The sequence below is a fragment of the Lichenostomus cassidix genome, chromosome 25, assembly GCF_008360975.1.
Source record: "Lichenostomus cassidix isolate B80296 chromosome 25, HeHo_3.0, whole genome shotgun sequence".
In the NCBI taxonomy this organism is placed as follows: Eukaryota; Metazoa; Chordata; class Aves; order Passeriformes; family Meliphagidae; genus Lichenostomus; species Lichenostomus cassidix.
This window is the reverse complement of record NC_139505.1, coordinates 2,992,188-3,013,395: the sequence shown is the minus strand read 5'-3', so window position 1 is coordinate 3,013,395 and position 21,208 is coordinate 2,992,188. Positions and strand designations below refer to the sequence as shown.

At 45.2% G+C, this 21,208-nt stretch overlaps 1 protein-coding gene across 1 annotated transcript in view; it reads left to right on the top strand.

Annotated features, from left to right (window-relative positions):
* COPA (coat protein complex I subunit alpha) overlaps window positions 1-21,208 on the top strand; it is a 109,160-nt gene that overhangs the window by 27,084 nt on the left and 60,868 nt on the right. The window contains exons 14-27 of the mRNA XM_085082215.1: window positions 921-969; window positions 1,827-2,048; window positions 4,076-4,222; window positions 6,195-6,384; window positions 8,408-8,503; window positions 10,534-10,622; window positions 12,681-12,804; window positions 14,445-14,534; window positions 15,423-15,532; window positions 15,663-15,740; window positions 17,105-17,173; window positions 18,363-18,499; window positions 19,860-20,046; window positions 20,802-20,912. Of these exons, the coding sequence (XP_084938341.1) occupies window positions 921-969; window positions 1,827-2,048; window positions 4,076-4,222; window positions 6,195-6,384; window positions 8,408-8,503; window positions 10,534-10,622; window positions 12,681-12,804; window positions 14,445-14,534; window positions 15,423-15,532; window positions 15,663-15,740; window positions 17,105-17,173; window positions 18,363-18,499; window positions 19,860-20,046; window positions 20,802-20,912 (1,699 nt within the window). The remainder of the gene's footprint in view (window positions 1-920; window positions 970-1,826; window positions 2,049-4,075; window positions 4,223-6,194; window positions 6,385-8,407; window positions 8,504-10,533; window positions 10,623-12,680; window positions 12,805-14,444; window positions 14,535-15,422; window positions 15,533-15,662; window positions 15,741-17,104; window positions 17,174-18,362; window positions 18,500-19,859; window positions 20,047-20,801; window positions 20,913-21,208) is intronic.

The following is a 21,208-nucleotide window of genomic DNA, read 5'->3' as shown; positions in this document are numbered from 1 at the left end:
TATTTTGGGGTGATTTTTAGGGATTTTTTTTAGGGAATTCCCAGGAATTCCAGGAATTGGGAATTCTGGGATCAGGAGAGTGGGAGGTGGGAATTCCACCAGGGACGTCTCCAGAATGACCCAAAACTTTATCCCAAAATATCTTTCCAAAAGGTCATCTTTCCAAAAGGTCATCTTCCCGAAATTTTTTCCTCCCAAAATTTCTTTTTCCTCCCGAAACTACTTTTTCCTCCCAAAACAACTTCTTTTTCCTCCCAAAACAACTTTTTTTCCTCCCAAAACTCCTTCTTGAAGCACCCTCCAGTTTCCTGTAACAAACATTCCAAAACCAACATCCCAGAAAATTCCAGAACATCCCAAACCACCTCAAAGCAAACATCCCAGAACATCTCACCCAGAACATCCCAAAACACTCCAAACCACCCCAAATCTCTGTTTAGAGACCACGGGATCATCCAGACGCTGGACGTGGTGATCTAACACCCCAAAAAACCCCCCAAAAAATTGCAAAACAATTGAAAAAAATCATGAAAAAATCCCCCCCAAAAAATCGAAAAAATCCTAAAAAAATCCCCAAAAAATCCCAAATTTCCCCAGGTACCATAGGATTGTCCAGATGCTGGATGTGACAATCAAGCATCCCAAAAAATGCCAAAAAACTCCCAAAAAATCCCAAAAACCCCCCCAAAAATTGCAAAAAATTCCCAAAAAGTCCCAAAAAATCCCAAAATTCCCGAATCTCCTAGTGACCACGGGATCATCCGGACGCTGGACGTGCCAATCTAACACCCTAGAAACACCCCAAAAAATCCCAAAAAATCCCCAAAAATCGCTAAAAATTCCCAAAAAATCACAAAAAAACCCCCCAAAAAATCCCTAAAAATCCTATAAAATTCCCAAAAATCCCAATTTGTGTTCAGGGACCACGGGATCATCCGGACGCTGGACGTGCCGATCTACGTGACGCGGGTGAAGGGCAGCAGCGTGTTCTGCCTGGAACCAAAAACATCCCAAAAAATCGCAAAAAACCTGCAAAAACTGCCGAAAAATCGCGAAAAATCACAAAAAAAATCCAAAAAAACCCCTAAAAAATCCTTAAAAATTCCCAAATTTCTCTAGGGAGCATGGGATCATCCGGATGCTGGATGTGCCGATCTAACACCCCAAAAACACTCAAAATTACCCCAAAAAATCCAAAAAAATCGCAAAAAAAGGGAAAAAAATTGCAAAAAAAATCGCAAAAAATCCCCAAAAAATCCCCAAAAACCAAAAAAAATCCCCAAAAATTCACAAAAAACCCCAAAAAAATCCCCAAAAAATTACAAAAAAACCCCAAAAAATCCCCAAAATCACAAAAAAACCCCAAAATGCACAAAAATCACAAAACCCCAAAATCCCCAAAATCAAAAAATCCAAAATCTCCAAAACTCAAAATCAAAAATCCAAAATCCCAAAATCCCCAAACAAAAAAATCAAAAAAATTAATAAAAATCACAGCCTGCAAAAATCCCCAAAAATCACAAAAAAATCCCCAAAAAAATCCCCAAAAAAATCCCAAAAATTTGCAAATTTCTGTTCAGGGACCACGGGATCATCCGGATGCTGGATGTGCCGATCTAACGCCCGGAAAAAAAAAAGCAAAAAATAACAAAAAATCCGAAAAAATTGTAAAAAAAATCCCCAAAAAATCCCAAAAATCCCAAATTTGTGTTTACTGACCATGGGATCTTCTGGACATGCCGATCTAACACCCCAAAAAATGCCCAAAAAATCACAAGAAATGCCCAAAAAATCACGAAAAAGCCCCAAAAATCGCAAAAAAAAATTCCCAAAAAATCCCAAAAAAATCCCAAAAAATCCTAAAAACTCCCAAATTTGTGTTCAGGGACCACGGGATCATCCGGACGCTGGACGTGCCGATCTACGTGACGCGGGTGAAGGGCAGCAGCGTGTTCTGCCTGGACAGGGAGTGTCGCCCCAGAGTGCTGAGCATCGACCCAACAGAGTTCAAATTCAAACTGGCTCTGTGCAACAGGAAATACGATGAGGTGAGAGAAAAACGGGGAGAAATGGGGAGGAAAATGGGGAAAAATCGGGAAAAATGGGGGAAAAAGGGGAATAAATGGTGGAAAAACAGGGAAAAAATGGGGAAAAATGGTGAAGAAATGGGGAAACAAGTGGGGAAAATGGGGAAAAATTGGGGATAAATGGGGAAATGGGGAAAAAATGGGGAAAAAGGGAATAAATGGGGAAAAATTGGGGAAAAATGGGGAGAAATGGGGAAAATTGGGGGAAAATGGGGAAAAAGGGGAAAAATGGGGGATAAAGGGAGAAAATTGGGGAAAATGGGGATGGGGAAATGGGAGAAATAAGGAAAAGGGGAAAATGGGGGATAAATGGGGGAAAATGGGGAAAAAAGGGGATTGGGAGCATTGATCCCATGGAGTTTAAATTCAAACTGGCTTTGTGCAACAGGAAATATGATGAGGTGAGAGGGAAATGGGGGAAAATGGGGAGAAATTGGGGGAAAATGGGGAAAAATGGTGAAGAAATGGGGAAAAATGAGGAAAAAATGGGAGAAAAAGGGGAATAAATGGGGGAAATGGGGAAAAAAGTGGGGGAAAATGGGGAGAAATGGGGGAAAAAGGGGAATAAATGGGGAGAAAATGAGGAAAAATGGGGAAAAGTTGGGAAAAAATGGGGGAAAAAAGGGGATTGGGAGCATTGATCCCACTGAGTTCAAATTTAAACTGGCTCTGTGCAACAGGAAATATGATGAGGTGAGAGGGGAAATGGGGAGAAATGGGGGAAAATGGGGGAAAAATGGGGAAAAATGGGGAGAAATGGGGGAAAATGGGGAGAAATGGGGAAAAAATGGGGAGAAATAGGGAAAAATGGGGGAAAAAGGGGAAAAATGGAAAAAAATGGGGGAAAAATGGGGAAAAATTGGGGATAAATGGGGGAAATGGGAAGAAATGGGGAAAAAGGGGGGAAAAAATGGGGGATAAAGGGGAAAAATGGGGATAAATGGGAGAAAAAAGGGGGAAAATGGGGGAAAAATGGGGAAAAAACAGGGAAAAAGTGGGGATTTAGGGAAAAAGTGGGGATTTAGGGAAAAAATGGAATGGGGATCAAGGAAAAATGGGATTTGGGGATTGGGGAAAATGGGATTGGGAGCATCGATCCCACTGAGTTTAAATTCAGACTGGCTCTGTGCAACAGGAAATGTGATGAGGTGAGAGAAAAATGGGGAAAAAGGGGGAGAAAATGGGGGAAAAAATGGGGATTAATGGGGGGAAATGGGGAATAAATAACACCAATCAGGAACATTTTTGGGAACATTTTTGGGAATTTCTCCTCCCCAGGTGCTGCACATGGTCCATAACACCAATCAGGAACATTTTTGGGAATATTTTGGGCACATTTTTGGGAATTTCCCTGTCCCCAGGTGCTGCACATGGTGCAGTTTGGAATGTTTTCCCTGAGGATTTTTGGTCACATTTTTGGTCACATTTTTGGGCACATTTTTGGGCACATTTTTGGGCACATTTTTGGGATTTTCCCTGTCCCCAGGTGCTGCACATGGTGCGTAACACCAATCAGGAACATTTTTAGGAACATTTTTGGGATTTTCCCTGTCCCCAGGTGCTGCACATGGTGCGCAACGCCAAGCTGGAACATTTTTGGGAACATTTTTGGGAATTTTTATTTCCCCAGGTGTCACACATGGTCCATAACACCAATCAGGAACATTTTTGGGAATATTTTGGGCACATTTTTGGGATTTTCCCTGTCCCCAGGTGCTGCACATGGTCCATAACACCAATCAGGAACATTTTTGGGAACGTTTTTGGGAACATTTTTGGGATTTTTTTCCCAGGTGTCACACATGGTCCATAACACCAATCAGGAATGTTTTTGGGAACATTTTTGGGAATATTTTGGGCACATTTTTGGTAATTTCCCCGTCCCCAGGTGCTGCACATGGTGCAGTTTGGAATGTTTTCCCTGAGGATTTTTGGGCACATTTTTGGGAACATTTTTGGGAATATTTTGGGAATTTTTATTTCCCCAGGTGCTGCACATGGTCCGTAACGCCAAGCTGGTGGGTCAGTCCATCATCGCCTACCTGCAGCGCAAAGGTTACCCTGAGGTCGCTCTGCACTTCGTCAGGGACGAGAGAACCAGGTTTGGGCTGGCGCTGGAGTGCGGCAACATCGAGGTGAGATTCGGGGTTTGGGGTGGTTTGGGAGAGTTTTTGGGGTGTTCTGGGGTGTTTTGGGGACGTTTCGGGAAGTCACAGAGAGTTTTGGTCCATTTTTGGTCCATTTTTGGTCTATTTTTACCCATTTTTTCCCCATTTTGAGCCACACCACACCTCTCCCCTTCTCCTCTCCTCATTCCCCTCCGGAATTCCCACAAATCCCAAAATTCTGGGAATTCCCACAATTTTGAGAACTCCTAGAACACCTCAAGAAGTTCATTTTGGGCTGATTTTGAGCCATTTTTACCACATTTCCGTCCATTTTTACCCATTTTTTCCCCATTTCAAATCCCCCACCACCTCTCCCTTTCCCCTCTCCCCCTTCCCCTCCGGAATTCCCATAAATCCCAAAATTTTGGGAATTCCCAGAATTTCAGGATATCTCAAAACATCTCGAAAAGTTCGTTTTAAGCCGATTTTGGTCCATTTTTGGTCCCTTTTTCCCCATTTTTTCCCCATTTTGAGTCCCCCACCACCTCTCCCCATTCCCCTCCGGAATTCCCACAAATCCCAGAATTTTGGGAATTCCCAGGACACCTCAGAAACTTCAATTTAAGCCAATTTTGGTCCATTTTTGGTCCATTTTTGATCCATTTTTCCCCATTTTTTCCCCATTTCCAGCCCCCCACCACCTCTCCCTTTCCCCTCTCCCCCTTCCCCTCCGGAATTCCTGCAAATCCCAAAATTTTGGGAATCCCCAGAATTTCAGCTTATCTCGAACAGTTCATTTTGGGCTGATTTTGAGCCATTTTTACCACATTTTCATCCATTTTTCCCCATTTTTTCCCCATTTCGAGTTCCCCCACCACCTCTCCCTTTCCCCTCTCCCCCTTCCCCTCCGGAATTCCCACAAATCCCAAAATTCTGGGAATTCCCAGAATTTCAGGATATCTCAAAACATCTCGAAAAGTTCGTTTTAAGCCGATTTTGGTCCATTTTTGGTCTATTTTTACCCATTTTTTCCCCATTTTGAGCCACACCACACCTCTCCCCTTCTCCTCTCCTCATTCCCCTCCGGAATTCCCACAAATCCCAAAATTCTGGGAATTCCCTGAATTTTGAGAAATCCCAGAACACTTCAAGTTGTTCATTTTGGGCTGATTTTGATCCGTTTTCCCCCATTTTTTCCCCATTTTTTCCCCATTTCGAGTCCCCCACCACCTCTCCTTCCCCCTCTCCCCCTTCCCCTCCGGAATTCCTGCAAATCCCAAAATTTTGGGAATCCCCAGAATTTCAGCTTATCTCGAACAGTTCATTTTGGGCTGATTTTGAGCCATTTTTACCACATTTCCGTCCATTTTTACCCATTTTTTCCCCATTTCAAATCCCCCACCACCTCTCCCTTTCTCCTCTCCCCCTTCCCCTCCGGAATTCCCATAAATCCCAAAATTTTGGGAATTCCCAGAATCTTGCCGTATCTCAAAACAGCTCGAAAAGTTCATTTTGGGCCAATTTTGGTCCATTTTTGATCCATTTTTCCCCATTTTTACCCCATTTCCAGCCCCCCACCACCTCTCCCTTTCCCCTCTCCCCCTTCCCCTCTGGAATTCCCGCAAATCCCAAAATTTGGGATTCCCCAGAATTTCAGGTTATCTTGAACAGTTCATTTTGGGCTGATTTTGAGCCATTTTTACCACATTTTCATCCATTTTTCCCCATTTTTTCCCCATTTCCAGCCCCCCACCACCTCTCCCTTTCCCCTCTCCCCATTCCCCTCCGGAATTCCCACAAATCCCAAAATTTTGGGAATTCCCAGAATTTCAGGATATCTCAAAACATCTCGAAAAGTTCATTTTGGGCTGATTTTGAGCCATTTTTACCACATTTTCATCCATTTTTCCCCATTTTTTCCCCATTTCGAGTTCCCCCACCACCTCTCCCCATTCCCCTCTGCAATTCCCACAAATCCCAAAATTTTGGGACTCCCCAGATCGCCCTGGAGGCTGCCAAGGCTCTGGACACGAAGGGCTGCTGGGAGAAGCTGGGAGAAGCTGCTCTGCTGCAGGGAAACCACCAGGTGGTGGAAATGTGTTACCAGAGAACCAAAAACTTCGACAAACTCTCCTTCCTCTACCTCATCACGGGGAACCTGGAAAAACTCCGGAAAATGATGAAAATCGGTGAGGTTTGAGTGGGAAATGGGGAAAATGGGGAGTTTTGAGTGTAAAAATGGGGAAAATGGGTGAGTTTAAAATGGGAAAATGATGAAGATCGGTGAGGTTTGGGGTGGGAATGGGGGAAATTGGGGAGTTTGGGTGGGAAAATGGGGAAATTGGGGAGTTTTAGGTGGAAAAATGAGGAAAATCTGTGAGATTTGGGTGGAAAAATGAAGAAAATTATGAAAATTGGTGAGTTTTGGGGTGGAAATGGGGGAAATTGGGGAGTTTGGGTGGGAAATTGGGGGAAATGATGAAAATCGGTGAGGTTTGGGTGGGAAAATGAGGAAAATTATGAAAATCTGTGAGTTTTGGGGTGAGAAATGGGGGGAATTGGGGAGTTTGGGTGGGAAAATGGGGAAAATTATGAAAATCTGTGAGTTTGGGTGGGTGGGAAAATGAGGGAAATGATGAAAATCATTGAGTTTGGGGTGGAAATGAGAAAAATTGGGGAGTTTGGGGTGGGAATGGGAACTGGGAATGTGAGAAACTGGAAAATGATGAAGATTGGTGAGTTTGGGGTGGAAAATGGGGAAAATTGGTGAGTTTGGTTGGGAAAATGAGGAAAATCTGTGAGATTTGGGTGGGAAATGATGAAAATCTGTCAGATTTGGGTGGAAAAATGAAGAAAATAATGAAAATCAGTGAGTTTTGGGGTGGAAAATGGGGAAAATTGGGGAGTTTGGGGTGGAAATGATGAAAATTGGTGAATTTGGGGAGGAAATCGGGAAATTGGTGAGTTTGGGGTGGGAATGGGAGGTGGGAAACCTGGAAAAACTCTGGGAAATGAGCAAAATCGGTGAGTTTGGGGTGGAAAATGAGGAAAATTGGTGAGTTTCTGGGGGAATGGGAACTGGGAATGTGAGAAACCTGGAGAAACTGTGGGAAACATGGAAAAACTGCAGAAAATGATGAAAATTGGTGAGTTTGAGGTGGGAAAATGATGAAAATCGGTAAGTTCCCATTGGGAATGGGAGCTGGGAATGTCGAAAACCTGGAAAAACCCCAGAAAACAATGAGAATCAGTGAATTCCTGTTGGGAATGCAATCTGGGAATGTTGAAAACCTGGAAAAATCCCAGAAAATTATGAAAATCTGTGAATTCCCATTGGGAATGCAATCTGGGAATGTTGAAAACCTGGAAAAACCCCAGAAAACAATGAAAATCTGTGAATTCCCAGTAGAAATGGGATCAGGGAATGTTGAAAACCCATTAAAACCCCATAAAACAATGAAAGAATTCTTATTAGAAATGGGATCTGGGAATGTTGAAAACCTGGAAAAACCCCAGAAAACAATGAAAATCAATGAATTCCCGTTAGAAATGGGATCAGGGAATGTTGAAAATCCATCAAAACCCCATAAAACACCAACAATCCCTGAATTCCCGTTGGGAACGGGACCTGGGAACTCTGAAAACCCATTAAAACCCATCAAAACCCCATAAAACACCAACAATCCCTGAATTCCTGTTGAGAGCAGGACCTGGGGACTCTGAAAACCCATTAAAACCCATTAAAACCCATTAAAACCCCATAAAACACCAACAATCCCTGAATTCCCGTTGGGAACGGGACCTGGGAACTCTGAAAACCCATTAAAACCCAATAAAACCCCATAAAACACCAACAATCCCTGAATTCCCGTTGGGAACAGGACCTGGGAACTCTGAAAACCCATTAAAACCCATTAAAACCCCATAAAACACCAGCAATCCCTGAATTCCTGTTGAGAGCAGGACCTGGGAACTCTGAAAACCTGGAAAAACCCCATAAAACACCAACAATCCCTGAATTCCCATTTGGAACGGGACCTGGGAACTCTGAAAACCCATTAAAACCCCAGAAAACAATTCCAACCCTGAATTCCTGTTGGGAACGGGCTCAGGGAACGCTGCAAACCCTCAAACCCCATAAAACACTTCCAACCCCGAATTCCCATGGATCTGGGATGACTCTGATTCCCGATTTTCCCTCCCTGTGGCCAGCGGAGATCCGCAAGGACATGAGTGGACATTACCAGAACGCTCTGTACCTGGGCGACGTGGCCGAGAGGGTCAGGATCCTGCGCAGCTGCGGCCAGAGTGAGCAGATTCTCGGGAATTCTGAACTGGGATTGGGAATTCCTGATGGGATTGGGAGTTCTGAGATGGGATTGGGAATTCTGAGCTGGGATTGGGATTGGGATTGGGATTGGGAATGAACCTTGGAGGGATTGGGAATTCCAAGATGGGATCGGGAATTCCTGCTGGGATCAGGAATTCTGAGCTGGGATTGGGAATTTGGAGCCTTGGGATTGGGAATTCCGGGGTTTGGGATTGGGAATTCTGAGCTGGGATTGGGAATTCTGAGATGGGATTGGGAGTTCTGAGATGGGATTGGGAGTTCTGAGCTGGGATTGGGATTGGGAATTCTGAGCTGGGATTGGGAATTCTGAGCTGGGATTGGGAATTCCGAGCTGGGAGGGGCTGAGATTGGGAATTCCTGCTGGGATCAGGAATTCTGAGCTGGGATTGGGAATTCTGAGCTGGGATTGGGAATTCTGAGCTGGGATTGGGAGTTCTGAGCTGGGATTGGGAGTTCTGAGCTGGGATTGGGAATTCTGAGCTGGGATTGGGAATTCTGAGCTGGGATTGGGAGTTCTGAGCTGGGATTGGGATTGGGAATTCCTGCTGGGATTGGGAATTCTGAGCTGGGAGGAATTGGGAATTCAGAGCTGGGAGGGGCTGAGATTGGGAATTCCTGCTGGGATCAGGAATTTGGACATGGGATTGGGAATGGGAATTCTGAGCTGGGATTGGGAATGAACCTTGGAGAGAGATTGGGATTGGGAATGAATGAACCTTGGAGGGGTTTGGGATTGGGAATTCTGAGCTGGGATTGGGAATTCTGAGCTGGGATTGGGAATTCTGAGCTGGGATTGAGAATTCTGAGCTGGGATTGGGAATTCCTGCTGGGATTGGGAGATCTGAGATGGGATTGGGATTGGGAATTCTGGGCTGGGATTGGGAATTCTGCTTGAGATTGGAAATGAATGAACCTTGGGGGGTCCTGGGATTGGGAATTCCTGCTGGGATCGGGAATTCACACCGGGATCGGGAATTCTGAGCTGGGATTGGGAATTCTGAGATGGGATTGGGAATTCTGAGATGGGATTGGGAATTCTGAGCTGGGATTGGGAATTCTGAGCTGGGATCGGGAATTCTGAGATGGGATTGGGAATTCTGAGCTGGGATTGGGAATTCTGAGATGGGAGGGTTTGGGAATTCTGGGCTGGGAGGGGCTGGGATTGGGAATTCCTGCTGGGATTGGGAATTCCTGCTGGGATTGGGACTTTGGAGCCTTGGGATTGGGAATTCTGACCTGGAGAGGGATTGGGAATGGGAATTCTGAGCTGGGAGGGACTGGGATTGGGAATGAACCTTGGAGGTATTGGGAATTCCAAGATGGGATTGGGAATTCCAAGCTGGTATTGGGAATTCCGAGCTGGGATTGGGAATGAATGAACCTTGGAGAGGGATTGGGAATTCTGAGATGGGATTGGGAATTCTGGGCTGGGATTGGGAATTCTGAGTTGGGATCAGGAATGAACTTTGGAGGGTCTTGGGATTGGGAATGAAACTTGGAAGTTCTTGGGATTGGGAATGAATGAGTTTTGGAGAGTCTTGGAATTGGGAATTCTGCCCTGGAGAGGGATTGGGATTGGGAATTCTGAGCTGGGAGGGATTGGGAATTCTGTTTGGGATCGGGAATGAACCTTGGAGGGTCCTTGGATTGGGAGTTCTGCCCCGGGGAGGTTCTTGGGATCAGGAATTCCGGCAATCCTGGTGTGAAATTCTGAGATTCCCTGAAATTCCGGCATTCCCGGTGGGAAATTCTGGGAATCCCAGCGTGGAATCCCAAATTTCCCTGGGTGTGAAATCCCAAATTTCCCTGGGTGTGAAATCCCAAATTTCCCTGGGTGTCAAATCCCAAATTTCCCTGGGTGTGAAATCCCAAATTTCCCTGGGTGTGAAATCCCAAATTTCCCTGGGTGTGAAATCCCAAATTTCCCTGGGTGTCAAATCCCAAATTTCCCGGTGTGAATTCCCAAATTTCCTGTCTGGAATTGCAGAGTCTCTGGCTTACCTGACTGCAGCCACCCACGGGCTGGATGAGGAGGCAGCGACTCTGAGGGAATCCTTCGATCCCGAGAAGGAGACGGTGAGGAATCCGGGAATTTGGGAATTCTGGGAATTCAGGAATTTGGGACAACCTGGGAAACTCCTTCTGGGAATGAGGGGCAGGGATGGCATCCCGAAAAATGGGATTTTCCATCCTGAAAAATGGGATTTTACATCCTGAAAAATGGGATTTTCCATCCCGAAAATCAGGATTTTCTATCCCAAAGAATGGGATTTTCCCTGTGGATCCCAAAAATCAGGATTTTCCATCCCGAAAAATGGGATTTTTCCATCCCAAAGAACAGGATTTTCCCTGTGGATCCCAAAAATCAGGATTTTCCTGTGGATCTGTCAGTTTTCCCAAGAATGGGATTTCCCTTGGGATCCCAAAGATCAGGATTTTCTATCCCAAAGAATGGGATTTTCCATCCAGATGGGATCCCAAAAATCAGGATTTTCCCCATGGATCCCAAAAAATCAGGATGTTCCCATGAGATCCCAAAGATTAGGATTTTCCCCACGAGATCCCAAAAATTAGGGTTTTCCTGTAGATCTGTCAGTTTTCCCACAGACTGGGATGTTCCCATGGGATCCCAAAGATTGGGATTTTCCCACAAGATCCCATGAGTTTTCCCAAAGATCAGCATTTCCCATGGGATCCCAAAAATCAGGATTTTCCATCCCAAAGAATGGGATTTTCCATCCAGATGGGATCCCAAAAATCAAGATTTTCCCCATGGATCCCAAAAAATCAGGATGTTCCCATGAGATCCCAAAGATTGGGATTTTCCCCATGAGATCCCAAAAATTAGGGTTTTCCTGTAGATCTGTCAGTTTTCCCACAGACTGGGATTTTCCATGGGATCCCAAAGATCAGGATTTCCCTGCTGATCCCAAAGACTGGGATTTTCCCTGCAAGATCCCATGAGTTTCCCCAAAGAATGGCATTTCCCATGGGATCCCAAAGAATGGGATTTTCTATCCAGATCAGATTCCAAAAATCAGGGTTTTCCCCATAAAATTGGGGAAATTTTCCCCAAAAAATTGGGATTTCCCACGGGATCCCAAAGATTGGGATTTTCCCTGTGTATCCCATGAGTTTTCCCAAAGAATGGCATTTCCCATGGGATCCCAAAAATCAGGATTTTTCATCCCAAAGAATGGGATTTTCCATCCCAAAGATCAGGATTTCCCCATAGATCCCAAAGATTGGGATTTCCCCATAGATCCCAAAGATCAGGATGTTCCCACGAGATCCCAAAAATCGGGATTTTCCCACAAGATCCCAAAAATCAGGATTCTCCTGTAGATCTGTCAGTTTTCCCACAGACTGGGATTTCCCATGGGATCCAAAAAACTGGGATTTTCCCACAAGATCCCAAAAATTAGGGTTTTCCTGTAGATCTGTCAGTTTTCCCACAGACTGGGATGTTCCCATGGGATCCCAAATATTGGGATTTTCCCTCCAGATCCCATGAGTTTTCCCAAAGATCAGCATTTCCCATGGGATCCCAAAAATCAGGATTTTCCATCCCAAAGAATGGGATTTTCCATCCAGATGAGATTCCAAAAATCAGGATTTTCCCCATGAATCCCAAAAAATCAGGATGTTCCCATGAGATCCCAAAGATCGGGATTTTCCCTATGGATCCCAAAAATCAGGATTTTCCTGTAGATCTGTCAGTTTTCCCACAGACTGGGATTTCCCATGGGATCCCAAAAACTGGGATTTTCCCACAAGATCCTAAAAAATCAGGATTTTCCCTTTGGATCCCAAAGATTGGGATTTTCCCTTTGGATCCCATGAGTTTCCCCAAAGAATGGCATTTCCCATGGGATCCCAAAGATTGGGATTTTCTATCCAGATCAGATTCCAAAAATCAGGGGTTTCCCCATAAAATTGGGGAAATTTTCCCCAAAAAATTGGGATTTCCCACGGGATCCCAAAGATTGGGATTTTCCCTGCAAGATCCCATGAGTTTCCTCAAAGAATGGCATTTCCCATGGGATCCCAAAGAATGGGATTTTCCCACAAGATCCCAAAGATTGGGATTTTTCCCACAAGATCCCAAAAATCGGGATTTTCCCGAATTCCCAGATCCCGGCGGTGGATCCCGAGGCGAAGCTGCTGCAGCCGCCGGCGCCGGTGATGCCTCTGGACACCAACTGGCCTCTGCTGACTGTGTCCAGAGGCTTCTTCGAGGGAAACATCGCCGGGAAAGGTCAGGATTTGTGGGGTTTTTATGGGATTTTTATGGGATTTATGGGATTTATGGGATTTATGGGATTGGGATTGATGGGATTGTGATGCCGCTGGACACCAACTGACCTCTGCTGACTGTGTCCAGAGGGTTCTTCGATGGAAACATCGCTGGGAAAGGTCGGGATTTGTGGGATTTATGGGATTTATGGGATTTGGGGCATTGGGATTTGAGGGATTTATGGGATTGATGGGGTTGGGATTTGGGGGATTGATGGGGTTGGGATGCCTCTGGACACCAACTGGCCTCTGCTGACTGTGTCCAGAGGGTTCTTTGAGGGAAACATCGCCGGGAAAGGTTGGGATTTGCGGGGTTTTTGTGGGATTTTTATGGGATTTGTGGGATTTATGGGGTATTTGTGGGATTTATGGGATTTGGGGGATTTGGGGGATTTGTGGGATTGATGGGATTTGGGGGATTGTGATGCCCCTGGACACCAACTGGCCTCTGCTGACTGTGTCCAGAGGGTTCTTCGAGGGAAACATCGCCGGGAAAGGTCGGGATTTATGGGATTTTTGTGGGATTTGTGGGATTTTTGTGGGATTTGGGATGAGCAGGGGAGGTTGTGGATTGTGGGGTTGTTGTGAGGAATGAGTGGAGTGTTCTGGAAAAGTGGGGATGGAGCTGGATGGGAATGGAGTAGGAATGGGAATAATGGGAATGGGAATAATGGGAATGGAAAATGGGAATGGAATGGGAATAATGGGAATAATGGGAATGGAATGGGAATAATGGGAATAATGGGAATGGGATGGGAACAGGAATAAGAATGGGATTGGGAATAGGGATGGGAATGTGAAATGGGATTGAAATGGGAATGGAATGGGATTGGGAATAATGGGAATAGGAAATGAGACTCAGAATGGGAATTGGGAATAATGGGAATTGGAATTGGAATGGGATGGGAATGGAGATAGGAATGGGAATGAAATGGGAATGGGAAATGGGATGGGAATAATGGGAATGGGAATAGGATTGGGAATGGGAATCATGGGAATGGGAATAAGAATGGGATTTGGAATAGGAATGGAAATGGGATTGGGAATGTGAAATGGGATTGGAATGGGATTGGGAATAATGGGAATGGGAAATGAGACTCAGAATGGGAATTGGGAATAATGAGAATTGGGAATTGGAATTGGGATGGGAATGGAAATAGGATTGGGAATTGGGAATAATGGGAATGGGAATGAGGTGAGAATGGGATGAGGCCAAGGATTGACTTCTGGGAATGTCCATTCAGGATCTGGATGGACTGAGGGCTGGGAAGTGGGAAAATCAGGATTTTCCAGGGAATTTCCCAGCAGGAGGAGGGAATGGAGAATGCAGAGGGAGCTGGGGGAGCTCATCCCAGAAAAAAAGGGGAATTTGGGATCTGCCAGGGTGGGAATTTGGGGAAATTCCTGCTGGAAAAGGGAAAATCCTCAGAAGGGTTTGGAGTTTTCATCCCTGGAGGTGTCCAGGAGGGAATTCCTGGAATTCTCATCCCAAATCCCCAAAAATCCCTCAAAATTCCATCCCAAACTGCATCCCCACATTGGGAATTGGAGTTTTTTCCCTCCTGGAATTCTCTCCCGAGGTTCATTCCCGGTTTTTTGCAGGCAAAGGAGGAGCTCTGGCTGCCGACATCGACATCGAGGCCGTGGGCGCCGAGGGCTGGGGGGAGGACGCTGAGCTGCAGCTGGATGAAGGTGGGAAAATCTGGGAATTTTCCAGGAAAATCTGGGAATTTTCCAGGAAAAGCTGAGAATTTCCCAGAAAATCAGTGAATTGTCCCAGAAAATCAGTGAATTTTCCCAGAAAATACAGAATTTTCCCAGAAAACCCATAATTTTCCCAGAAAACCCAGGAATTCTCCCAGAAAATATGGGAATTTTCCAAGACAATCAGTGAATTTTCCCAGATACCACAGGACTTTTCCCAGAAAATCCAGGAATTCTCCCAGAAAAACACTCATATTCCCATTTTCGTCACAGAATCTGGGAATTTTCCCAGAAAAATCAAGGAATTTTCCCAGAAAAATCAAGGAATTTTCCCAGAAAAATCAAGGAATTTTCCCAGAAAAATCCAGGAATTTTCCCAGAAAAATCCAGGAATTTTCCCAGAAAAATCCAGGAATTTTCCCAGAAAATCCAGGAATTTTCCTAGAAAATCAGTGAATTCTCCCAGAAAAGCTGAGAATTTCCCAGAAAATCAGTGAATTTTTCCAGAAAACACAGGAATTTTCCCAGAAAAAGACCATATTCTCATTTTCCTCACAGAATCTGGGAATTTCCCCAGAAAACTCAGGAATTCTCCCAGAAAATATGGGAATTTGCTCAGAAAAATCAAGGAATTTTCCCAGAAAACCTGAGAATTTTCCGGAAAACCTGAGAATTTCCCCAGAAAAACACCATATTCCCATTTTCCCCAGAAAATCCATGAATTTTCTCAGAAAATCCATGAATTTTCTCAGAAAATCCAGGAATTTTCCCACAAAACCTGAGAATTCTCCCATAAAACCCAAGAATTTTCCTAGAAAATCCAGGAATTTCCCCAGAAAACCAGGAATTCTCCCTAAATATTCCCATTTTTCCCAGATGGATTCGTGGATGCAGGAGAAGCCTTCGGAGAGGAAGGAGCTGGAAAAAGCCAGGAGGAAGGAGGAGGATGGGAAGTCGAGGAGGATTTGGATCTTCCTCCCGAGCTGGTAGGAAATTCCCAGAAATTCCCCAAAATTCCCAAAAATCCCTCGGGAATTCTGCCTTCTCTGGGGTTTTCCAGCTGGGATTTATTGGGAATTCTGGGATTTTTATGGGATTTTTCTGGAATTTTTCCAGGATGTCCCTGCAGGTTCAGCAGGATCAGCTGAGGATGGATTTTTCGTTCCTCCCACCAAAGGCACCAGCCCTGCCCAGGTAAAATCCGGGAATTTCCTTGGAAAAATGGGAATTTGCTGCTTGGCTATTCGTCTTTTTGGATTTTAATTTTGGGGATTTGTGGAAAACAGGAATTTTCTAGTTTGTTCCTCTTTTGGAATTTGTGAAAAACAAGATTTTTTTTCCTTTCCTGCTTCTATTTCAGGATATTTTTTTTGGGATTTGTGAGCCAAACATGGGAATTTTTGGGAATTTCTGGCAGTTCTGCCCATCCCAGTCCCAATCCTGGAAAAATGGGAATTTTTTCCTTTCCTTCTCCTCTTTCGGGAATTTTATTTTGGGGATTTGTGAAAAACAGGAATTTTCTGATTTCCTCCTTCTCTTCTGGGATATTTTTTTGGGGGATTTGTGAATCCAGCATGGGAATTTTTGGGAATTCTGGGTGGTTCTGCCAATCCCAATCCTGGAAAAATGGGAATTTTCTGCTTTCCTCCTTCTCTTTCAGGATTTTTATTTGGGGATTTATGAAAAACAGGAATTTTCTCCTTTGCTCTTTCTCTTTTTGGGATTTTTATTTTGGGATTTGTGAGCCAAACGTGGGAATTTTTGGGAATTCTGGGTGGTTCTGCCAATCCCAATCCTGCCTGGATTTCCCTGGAAAAATGGGAATTTTCTGCTTTGCTCTTCCTCTTCTGAGATTTTTATTTTGGGATTTGTGAAAAACAGGAATTTTCTGATTTCCTTCTCTTCTTTTGGGATTTTTTTTTTTTGGGATTTGTGAGCCAAATGTGGGAATTAGTTTGGAATTCTGGGTGGTTCTGCCAATCCCAATACTGCCTGGATTTCCCTGGAAAAATGGGAATTTTCTGCTTTCCTCTTTCTTTTTCAGGATTTTTATTTGGGGATTTGAGAAGAACAGGAATTTTCTCCTTTGTTCTTCCTCTTTTTGGGATTTTTTTCTGGGATTTGTGAGCCCAACATGGGAATTTTTGGGAATTCTGGGTGGTTCTGCCAATCCCAATCCTGCCTGGATTTCCTTGGAAAAATGGGATATTTTTCCTTTGCTCCTCCTCTTTTTGGGGTATTTTTTGGGGGATTTGTGAGTCCAGCATGGGAATTTTTGGGAATTCCTGGCAGTTTTCCCAATCCCAATCCTGGATCACCTTGGAAAAACAGGAATTTTTTCCTTTCCTTCTCTTTTGGGATTTTCCTTTGGGAATTGGTGAAAAAAAGGAATTTTCTCCTTTGTTCGTCTTTTGAAATTTGTGAAAAACGGGAATTTTCTCCTTTGCTTCTCCTCTTTTGGGATAATTTTTTTTTGAGATTTGTGAGTCCAGTGTGGGAATTTTTGGGGAATTCTGGGTGGTTTCCCCATCCCAATCCCAAATTCCCTCCTTTCCCAGGTGTGGTGCAACAATTCCCAACTCCCTGTGGATCACATCCTGGCAGGATCCTTCGAAACAGCCATGAGGGTGAGATTGCCACGGAATTTTCATGGAATTTCCATGGAATTTTCATGGAATTTCCCTGGAAAAACGCTGCCTTTCCCCTTTATTTTCTCTGCTCCCACCCAAAACTTGGCTTTGTGTCCATTTGGGAATATTTTATTCCTGATTTTTTTGTGGATTTGAACCAAACCGAGGCCTGGCTGCTTCCTGAGCCAAGTTTTCCTGTCCCAATCCATGTTTTTCCACCTCAATCCATGTTTTCCTGTCCTTTTCCCACCCCAATCCAATATATTTCCTCCTCAGTCCATGAATTCCGTATTTTTTTCCCCAATCCATGTTTTCTTGTCCTTTTTCCACCCCAATCCACATTTTCCTGCCCCAAACAAATATTTTCCCGCCCTAGTCTATGAATTCCATATTTTCTTTCCCCAATCCACATTTTCCCACCTCATTCCATGTTTTCCTGTCCTTTTCCAACCCAAATCCAATATTTTCCTGCCCAAATCCCTATTTTTCTGCCCCAATCCATGTTTTCCTGTCCCAATCCATGTTTTCTTGCCCTTTTCCCACCCCAATCCACATTTTCTTTCCCCAAGTCACGTTTTCCTGCCCAAATCCCTGGATTTTTGGGTTTTCCCACCCCAATCCATATTCTCCCTCCCCAATCTGCTTTTTCCACCCCAATCCACATTTTTCTGTCCTTTTCCCACCCCAAATCCCAATTTCTCTGCCCAAATCCCTGGATTTTTGGGTTTCCCCACCCCAATCCCTATTTTCCTGTCCCATCCATGAATTTTCCCACCCCAAATCCCTGGATTTTTGGGTTTTTCCACCCCAATCCTTACTTTTCTGCCCTAATCCCTATTTTTTCCTCCCCAATCCACATTTTCCTGCCCCAGTCCATGTTTTCTTGCCCTTCTCCCACCCCAAACCCTATTTTACTTCCCCAATCCAATATTTTCCTGCCCAAATCCCTGGATTTTTGGGTTTTCCCACCCCAATACACATTTTCCCACCCCAATACACATTTTCCTGTCCTTTTCCCACCCCAATCCATGGATTTCTCCCACCCCAATCCCTATTTTCCTCCCCAAATCCATGAATTTTTCCCACCCCAATCCCAATTTCCCTATCCAAATCCACGAATTTTCCCTCCCCAAACCCTGGATTTTTGGGTTTTCCCACCCAAATCCCGAATTTCTCTCTCTCCCAGCTGCTGCACGACCAGGTTGGCGTCACCAACTTCCGGCCCTACAAGCAGCTCTTCCTGCAGACCTTCTCCCGCGGCCGCAGCTCCTTCCAGGCTCTGCCCAGCCTGCCCGCCATGTACGCCTTCCCCCAGCGCAACTGGTGAGCGTTCCAGGGCTTTCCAGAACGTTCCGGGGCTTTCCTGAGCATTCCAGGGGTTCATTCCAGGGGTTTCTGGAATGTTTCCAGAACATTCCGGGGGTTTCCTGAGCATTCCAGGGGTTCATTCCAGGGGTTTCCGGAACGTTTCCAGAACATTCCAGGGGTTTCTGGATCGTTCCAGGCGTTTCCCGAATATTTCCAGACTGTTCCAGGAATTTCTGGGACATTCCCGTCCTTTCCGGAACATTTCCAGAACGTTGCAGGGATTTCTGGAACATTCCAGGAATTCATTCCGGGGGTTTCCGGAACATTTCCAGAATGTTCCAGGGATTTCTGGAACATTTCTAGAACATCTCAGGGATTTCTGGATCATTCCAGGGATTCATTTCAGGGATTTCTGGAACATTTCCAGAACATTCCAGGGACTTATGGATCATACCAGGAGTTTGTTCCAGGGATTTCTGGAACATTTCAGGGATTTCCGGAACATTCTGGGGCTTTCTGGATCATTCCAGGGATTCATTTCAGGGATTTCTGGAACATTTCCAGAACATTCCAGGGATTTCTGGATCATTCCAGGGATTCCTGAGCAGTCCAGGGATTTGGTCCAGGGATTTTCGGAATGTCCCTGGGATTTCCCGGAACATTTCTGGATCATTCCAGGGATTTTCTGAACATTCCAGGGATTCGTTCCTGGGATTTCCTGAGCATTCCAGGGATTTCCAGAATGTTCCAGGGATGTCCTGAGCAGTTGGAAATGCTCTTCCCAGTGGAAATCCGGGAATTTTCGGGACTGGGAGTGCATAGAGGAATTCCTGGGATTTGGAGTTGGTGATGTTTATCCATCCCGGATCACACTTGGATCACCTTGGGATTCTTTCCCAATCTTGGGATTTTTTGGGGGATTTTTTTGGGATCCTGGAGTTGGGAAGGAGCTGGAAAATCCCGGGATGGGAATGGAGAATGCAGAGGGAGCTGGGGGGAGCTCATCCCGGAGCAAAGGGGGAATTTTGGGATCTGCCAGGGTGGGAATTTGGGGAAATTCCTGCTGGAAAAGGGAAAATCCTCGGGAAGGTTTGGATTCCCATGGCTGGAGGTGTCCAGGAGGGAATTCCTGGGATTTTTTCTGGGATCAATCCCAGCTTGGACTCAACCTTGGACTTCTTTCCCAACCTAATAATCCTAAAATCTCTCTTAAAAAATAAAAATAAAAATCCTAAACGAAGTTCCACACCTGGAGCTGTCCAGGCAATTCCTGGCTGATATTCCCAGTTAGATTTCCCGCTCCAATCCCAATCCCCTCTCCCCACTCCTCGCTCCCCATCCCTAAACCCCCAAATCCCAATTTTTGGGATCCCAGGAAGGACGGTGGGATGAAGAACGCTCTGCCAGCCGTGGGGTTGAAGCTGAACGACCTGATCCAGCGGCTGCAGCTCTGCTACCAGCTCACCACGGCCGGGAAGTTCGAGGAGGCTGTGGAGAAATTCCGGCAGATCCTGCTGAGTGTCCCTCTGCTGGTGGTGGATAACAAGCAGGAGATTGCCGAGGTTGGCGGTTGATCCTGGTTTTGATCCCAGTCCCGATCCTGATCCCAATTCTAATCCCTATCCTGATCCCAATCCCAGTTCTGATTCCGATCCTGATCCTGATTCTGATCCTGATCCAAATCCTGATCCTGATTCTGATCCTGATTCTGATCCTGATCCAAATCCTGATCCTGATCCAAATCCTGATGCCAATCCCGATCCCAATCTCGATCCCAATCCCGATCCAAATCCTGATCCCAATCCCGATCCTGATCACAATCCCAATTCTAATTCTGATCTTGATCCCGATCCTGATCCAAATCCTGATCCCAATCCCGATCCTGATTCTAGGGAGTGATTTGATCCCTGATTTTGTCCCTGATCCCCATCCCGATCCCAGGGTGTTCCCTGGGAAAGGTTTTAACCCTGATTTTGTGCCATTCCTGATCCTGATCCCGAGGTATGGTTTTATCCCACATTTTACCCAAATCCTGGGGAAGGCTTTGATCCCTGAATTTCCCCTGATCCAAATCCCTGGGAATGGTTTTATCCCACATTTTGCTGCATTCCCATTCCCAAGGAAGGGTTTTATCCCAGATTTTTCCCCATTTCCAATCCCGAGGAAGGATTCAATCTCATACTTTTCCCATTCCCAATCCCTGTGAAGGTTTCAATCCCACATTTTCCCCAATCCTAAAGATCCGATCCCACATTTTCCCCATTCCCAATCCCTGTAAAGAATTAAATCCCATATTTTTCCCATTCCCGTTCCCAAGGCGCAGCAGCTGATCGCCATCTGCCGGGAATACATTGTGGGATTGTCCATGGAGATCGAGAGGAAAAAACTGCCCAAGGAGACCCTGGAGCAGCAGAAGAGGAGCTGCGAGGTGGGAAAATATGGGAATTCTGAGGGGGAAATAATTTGGGAATTCTGAGGGGAAAACAAGGGATTTGTGAGGGGAAAATGTGGGATTTCTGAGGGGAAAATGTGGGAATTCTGAGGGGGAAATACGGGATTTGTGAGGGGAAAATATGGGATTTCTGAGGGGAGAAATTATTTGGGAATTGTGAGGGGAAAATGTGGGAGTTCTGAGGGGAGAAATACAGAGCTCCTGAGGGGAAAATGGGGGATTCCTGAGGGGAGAAATACGGGATTTTTGAGGTGGGAAAATGTGGGATTTCT